This window comes from Myotis nattereri (genome assembly GCF_964212035.1).
Source record: "Myotis nattereri genome assembly, chromosome: 11".
NCBI classification, from domain to species: domain Eukaryota; kingdom Metazoa; phylum Chordata; class Mammalia; order Chiroptera; family Vespertilionidae; genus Myotis; species Myotis nattereri.
The window spans coordinates 32,442,584-32,449,463 of NC_138086.1; the positions used below are offsets into that span (position 1 = coordinate 32,442,584).

The window sequence follows — 6,880 nt, forward strand, 5'->3', positions numbered from 1 at the left end:
GATTTAATCACACAAACATTTGTATCACCCAGTGCTATGGCCTCAGTTCTACATCATTCAGAGAAGCTCATCTCTAGTTTCCCTGCATGGTTGGTTGTGACTCTTAGGGAAGCCTTGGTCACCCTACCTCCTAACCCTTTTTTTAGCATATCCTCTTGAATTAGTACAAGGGAATCAAGCAAATGTGTCCTAGAGCTATGATCTGAAATCTGCTTCCACAGCTGAGTTCTCTTGCCTCCAGAGAGTAGGGGAGGAAAGACTGAAGCTAAGGCTACATACAGCTGGATACACAGGTGTATAATGATGAGGGATAAGAAACCATTTCTGCAAGTGAGGAAAGATCCATGTATCTTTTGAGGTCCTGGACATTCTGAGAAACTCTAGTACTGAGAAACTAATGAAGGATTATCTAACTTCTCTCCCAGACTCTAATGCTGTCGTGAATGTTGACTTTTTCCATAGAAAAACAAACTAGCTCAACAAGGAAAGATCATGAGTGAAAAGGGTGATAGGGTGATTAGTCACGTGAGTCTGCATGGCAGCTCTCCCACTCCCTTGATCTGTACATAAAGAGTGTGCTGGGCACCTGAACCCTACTTCTCTGGGGCATCAGATTCTGTCTCTTCCAGCATGTACTCTCTTCAGCTCCTGCTCAGGGCCAGCCATGCTGCCCTGCTCCTGGTTCTCTGTCTGCAGCTGGGAATCAACAAAGCTCAGGAAGACACGTGAGCCAAGCCTTTCTCCTTCTTACAAAAATATCTTTTGAGGGGAGGGCTTTTATCTTATCCTAGAAATCCACATATCCCTTCCTGAAAACTTTTTCAACTTTCAAGAGATCTAATCCTGGGAGCTCTTATGAACTCATAGCAATCCCACTTCTCTCTTCTTAGGAACTCCCCTTACATTTCCCCTGGGTGCTTCTAAGCTGCCCATGGAAATAAAGCTCCCAGTGCACATGTAGGCTGTAATTAACAATCATTCTTTCTCTAAGGTTCTGGCTTACATGTTGTCCATAGTCTATACCAGTGATGGCGAACCTATGACACACGTGTCAGAGGTGACCCGCGAATTCATTTTTTTGGTTGATTTTTCTTTGTTAAATGGCATTTAAATATATAAAATAAATATCAAAAATATAAATCTTTGTTTTACTATGGTTTCAAATATCAAAAAATTTCTATATGTGACACGGCACCAAAGTTAGGGTTTTTCAAAATGCTGACACACCGAGCTCAAAAGGTTTGCCACCACTGGTCTATACCTTAATTAGATTTCTGCTCAGTGAACTTCACCTTCTCACACCTTGCCTCCTAGAAGAGAGGGTTTAGCAGGACTGTGAGTTCCAACAATAGCTTTGGGCACCTTTGGCAGAACTCACTGAATGATCAGAAGCCCTGGACACTGATCCTTGGCCCCACAGTCCAAGGTTGAGCTTGCCCAGCACTTTGGACGTTCTTCCTATGCTGAAGCCTGAAGACAAATGTGAGGACCACTTGCCCATGACTCCCCACTCCACCCCCTGTCTCCCACTGGGACCTGGGAGCATGGGTTCAGAAGTCAACTCATTAAGGGCACATGTTTGAAGGAAACAGGAAAATTGGGGCACACAAAATGGAGTAAGAAATGGGACAATTTGGAGGGAGAACCATGGACACTCATCAGATCTAGGGATTTTTCTCTACAGGAAAAGTGTTTGGGATGTAGAGTTTCTGGATTGTGATTCTGGTTGTACCTTCTGTGGAAGGACCAGATGCTTCCCTGGAGAAACCTGTCAGGGTTTTGACAAGCTGATGTAACGGAGGTGGGTGGGTATCTAAGAAACCCTGAGTGGGGACAGGTTCAGATACAGAATGTCACTCCACTTTGCCCTGAGGGGCAGCAAGTTGTTGATAAGCTGTGCTATTTAGGGTGACCAACCATCCAAGTTTGCCCATGAATATCTTGGTTTTAGCGCTGAAATCCCCTCCCAGCAAACCCCTCGCTGTCAGGCAAACTGGGGTGATTAGTCTCGCTAGCTGTGCTGGATCATCCTGTCAGTCTTAAATACAGTTACAAATGGGAGGAATTCTGAAGAAACTGAAGGATGCGTGCCCCTTCCCTGTGTACTGAGTGCTAGAGCAGCTGGCACAAGAATTGGAATCTCTCTGGAATCTGATGCTTTCCCCTAGGAAAATGGGGCTGGGAAGTACTAGAGGCAAAGAAACTGAATTCCCTCTTGTCTCACCCAATACTGAAGGAGCTTTGGCAGGGGTTTCTGGGAAAGAGAAAGTAACTCTGCTGGTCCTGAGCCCCCTCCTCACTGACTGGCGGGAAACAGTTGACTATTCTCTTTGTCTCCATGTCCTTTTCCCCAGCAATTGTGGTGTGTGGCCTGAATGTAAGCTGGAAGCTGTAGTTTCCACTATGGCATTGTGTCCAAATCCCCTACAGAACTAAGTACTAAGTGCAAATCCTAGACCCCCCCAAGAACCAAAGAAGGAGAATCTTCAAGAAGGGTCTCACTTCCAGTGCACTGAAGTGCTTATGATTCGTTAATATGAAATTTAATACTAATTTTATTATGACATGAGCCCTCCCTGTCAGTGGACAATCAGATGAACCTATAGAGTTTTATTAGGAAATGACATGTGATACTGTACTTTCATTGGTTTTTTGTTTATTTGTTTGTTTGTGTGTGTGTGTGTGTTTTGTCAGTGGAAGAGAAGTAGATACTCAGTTTTAAATAAAGTGTCCAAGTTGCTTTATTAAGCAAAACTAAATCAGTACAAATAGCCAAACTAACCAAAAAAATCAAAACTTCCCAGGGAATTCTGCTCAGCAGTTGACCATCTCCTTCTCCTCGAACCTTCCCAGGTCCCTTGACCCTGCTCATTGTTCCCCCTCTCTTATGGATTGATCTCTGCTCTCTAACTGCTTTTGTCTTCCCAAAACCAGTCGACAGTTGATCAAAATGGACTTTCAATTGCCCCGAAAAACAAAGGCAAATGAAGAAGTCACTGCAACGCTTAGAGTTGCAACAGAATTGAGAGAATGTATGGTGGTAAGTAGAAGCCCTGGGGTGGGAGTAAAGTGAACAAAATCCAACTTCTTAATTAAGTAAAATGCATTGGATAACATAGGAAAACTACCAGATTAAAGGGCAGTGATAAAATTATCTACACTAATAAAAGAGAAAAATGGTAATTGGTGTACGGCGATACCGTTTTCATTGGCTAATCAGGGCTATATGCAAATTAACTGCCAACTAAGATTGGCAGTTAACTGCCAACTAAGATTGGCAGTTAACTACCAACAAGATGGTGGCTAATTTGCATATGTAGGCACAATGCAGGGAGGCAAAAGGGAAAGCAGGAAGAAGCCCCCTGCCACTGACAGTGATCTGAAACCCAGGGGGGAGCTAAGAGCTGGGGGGCAGGGCAAAGGCGGCCCTGGGGCCGCCTTTGCCCTGCCCCCCAGCCATGATCGGAGAATCAGGCACCTTTGCCGCCCTGGCCAGTGATAGCAGAAAGTAGGGGTGGAGCCAGCGATGGGAGCTGGGCACGGTCGAAGCTGGCAGTCCCAGGAGCTGGGGTCCCTTGCCTGGGCCTAAAGCGAAGCCCACGATCGCGGCGCCCCCTGCTGCCACTGCAGGTCCCCGCTGCCCAGGCCAGACGCCTAGGCCAGAGGCGTTAGGCCTGGGCAGGGACGGAGCCTGCAACCGCGGGAAGCTGGGGGTCCCCTGCCCAGGCCTGACACCTCTGCCGGAGGCCTCAGGCCTGGTCAAGGGGCCGATCCGGTGATTGGTGATCGGAGGGTGATGAGGGTCAACTCCTCTGGCCGAGGCATCAGGCCTGGGTGGGGGGTGGAGCCGGGGATTGGGGGGATATGATGGTCCCCTTGCCCAGGCCTGAAGCCTGGGTCAGAGGCGTCAGGCTTGGGCGGGGGGTGGAGCAAGCGATCAGAGGGAGATGGGGGTCCCCTGCCCAGGCATGATTCCTGGGCCAGAGGCCTCAGGCCTGGGCGGGGGCCAGAATCAGTGATCGGGGGGAGATGGGAGTCCCCTGTCCAAGCCTGACACCTCTGGCGGAGGCGTCAGGCCTGGGCAAGGGGCCGATCAGGTGATCGGAGGGTGATGGGGGTCAACGCCTGAGGGCTCCCAGTATGTGAGAGGGGGCAGGCTGGGCTGAGGGACACTCTCCCCCCCCCCCCCCACCCAGTGCACGAATTTCGTGCACCAGGCCCCTAGTTAAAAATAAAGGTGTGATACAGTAATACATGTTTCTTTATACATTAGCTGCAAAGGCAATATATTCACAACAGAATAGTTAAATTTTAGTTTATAAAGATTACCTATGTGATGATTGTGGTTGCTTAGCCTGATTAAGTATCTTCAACTGTGCAATGGTCTTTGACAAAAAATCATACATATCCAATGGGTCCTTATTTTTTGTTTTAATTATACAAGTATTGAAAGTTCTGAATCATGAAGATATATTGTTGTAAATGTAATAAAAAGATAAACAAGGCAAGGCTAGCCTTCTTTAAAGAAACATCAGGATCTCCGAAGTATTTTTAAGTAAAATTGCAATGGTGAGAACACTTGAACTCACTATTTGGGGCTGATGGGCTATTTGGTGCAGAGTTGCCAGTTACCTGGGCAGGTATCAAGAGACAGGCAACCAGCCCCAGCCATGGCCACGCAGCCTGGTGATAACCTCCGCCCCTGTGTTCAGGGTAGCCATGAGGGCAGGCACTCTTTTGAGATATATAAATCTCTAATGTAGCATGAACAAATCTGTTTCTCCTTGTGATAAAAATCACTTGCTTCTAATGCCACTGTGGATAGTTGGTGGCATTCACAGCAGAAGGAATGCTCAATGTTGATGGGAACTTAGGAAAATAAACATATAATTTATTTTCACCAACTCACTGAATTCTATTCACTTCACAGACTCCTTGGATCTATGGTCCCAGGATTAAACCCCTGTGCTGACCATGAACTAGAACATTAACCTGACTCTGCTGAAACACATATGCAGCACTTTGGGATCTTAAGCTGTACAGCAAGCATGTCAAACTCAAAGGCTAACACAGACCAAATAAATGAGGCATGCGGCCTATGGGCCGTGAGTTTGACATGCTTGCTGTACAGCATGCTCAAGTTAGGAAAGACAAAAGAAAGTTTACCTTCAAGCTTAAGTACCTTAAGTCATCCAAGGGATTCTCTACTTACTAAAGATCCCAGAGTTTGAGAGGAGCACAGCTGGAACTTGGTCACGGTTCTCGCAATAAGGCCTGGTTTTGGCTTTCACACCCCAGAAGTCAGGCTTGCACCCACAGGCCAATTCCTGGAGCTCTGGCTATGAACCAAGGCAAGCCTGACCCCCACTCCCCCAGATGAACTGCTGCCCGGATGAGTTCTCCTGACTCTGGTTCACTCACCTCCACCCTCCCGAACCATACACTCACATGCTAATGCAGAAATAGGAGGACATGAGGACAGAAAATCTTCTAACCTTGACTTCAGCTCCTGAAATGATTCTACAAAAGTGGACTCCCCCCATGCCTCTCCCCACCTCCACCCCTGCTCTTTGCCCACTAAAGACATCCTCCTCCTCTCCCTTGACCCTCACTTGTCTTTCTCTCCCTTTCCTACTTCCCATACTAACACTGGGTCATCTCTCTCCAACTCCTTCTTCACAGATTAAAACTTATCTGCTAAGCAACTCTCCAGTTGATGGACCTTTTAACTACAAATACACTGCCTGTCTGTGCGAGGAATTTCCAAGAACCTTCTTCTGGGACTTTCAGGTCAACAGTAAGTAGAGGAGTCATCCAAGGGAAGAACTACCCACCAGGGAGGGGAAACCATAGAGAAACATGGTTATGGATCTGGCACAGAGCCCAGGGCAGAAGGATGGGAGGAGGGCGGGGGGTGGGGGGGAGGAGGAGAAAGACAAGCAGAGTAAATGGAGACCATGCCCAAGTTCCAAAGGTAAGGGGTTGTGTGAGAAAAGCTAATAAGCGAGATTCATTTGTAAATGATTTGAGGAAGCTGAGACCCAGTTAGGGAGGTGTCTGATACTGGTAGAAAAGGTAGGACCCTGGGGATGAGTGTTAAGCTATGATCTTTGTCCCTGTCCCTTTCAGGTACTGTAAGAATTGCAGCAGTGGTTGACATCATTCGTGAATTTAATATCTGCCCTAACGATATGGCAGTGGTACCTATCAAAGCAAACCGTTTTAGTGTCTTGAGAATGCTACCTGTGGCCTGATCTTACTGGAAGCCTTGTCTCACTGCCTCCTACCACACCCCAAGGTGGTTTCCTCTAAGGAACTTGGTTGGGTGTGTGTTGTGATCTGTAAAATAAACTTTTCACTGGCTTCTCTGTGTTCTGTGTGTCTTCCTGCCCAAATCTCTCCCAGAGGAGCTTCAGAGTACCCAGAATTTCTAGAACTTCTTTCCTTCAATGAGCCTTTGCTGAGGTGATCTTATGGGTTATTACTGCCCATGAAGAGGGAGAGAAGGCAAATGGAGAAGAGTGGGGCCATTCTCAGAGTGGGAAAGTGTGGTCCTAAAACTCATAGTAAGTGAGGGGCAGAAACTGGACCAGCGTCCAAGCTTCCCTGCTCCTTCACCTTCTATGTCCTGCTGTCTGTCTAGGAGCCCCTTCAGATCATAGGAGATGGGAGTTAGCTGTATACTAGTATAGTAGTCAGTGACAGGGTCTGTATTCAATTCTATTTTGTTGCTACTTTTCAACTGGTGAAAAATGATGAACTAAGTGCTGCTCAGGGAGATTGGGAAGCACAGGATGCACAGTAAGCTGAAGAGCAGAGGGGGCCCTGTGGAGCCCCAGCAAAGAGGGCCAGACAGTGCTTCCTGAAAGGAAATATGAGC

General features: G+C 47.2%; 1 protein-coding gene across 1 annotated transcript; it reads left to right on the forward strand.

Annotated features, from left to right (window-relative positions):
• Window positions 1-630: 630 nt before the first annotated feature.
• PIP (prolactin induced protein) lies at window positions 631-6,254 on the forward strand (the record flags this gene model as incomplete). Its single annotated transcript, XM_081102513.1, has 4 exons — window positions 631-725; window positions 2,935-3,040; window positions 5,683-5,797; window positions 6,130-6,254. 4 exons carry the CDS (start codon window positions 631-633, stop codon window positions 6,252-6,254), a joined length of 441 nt encoding a protein of 146 aa, XP_080958639.1.
• Window positions 6,255-6,880: the final 626 nt, after the last annotated feature.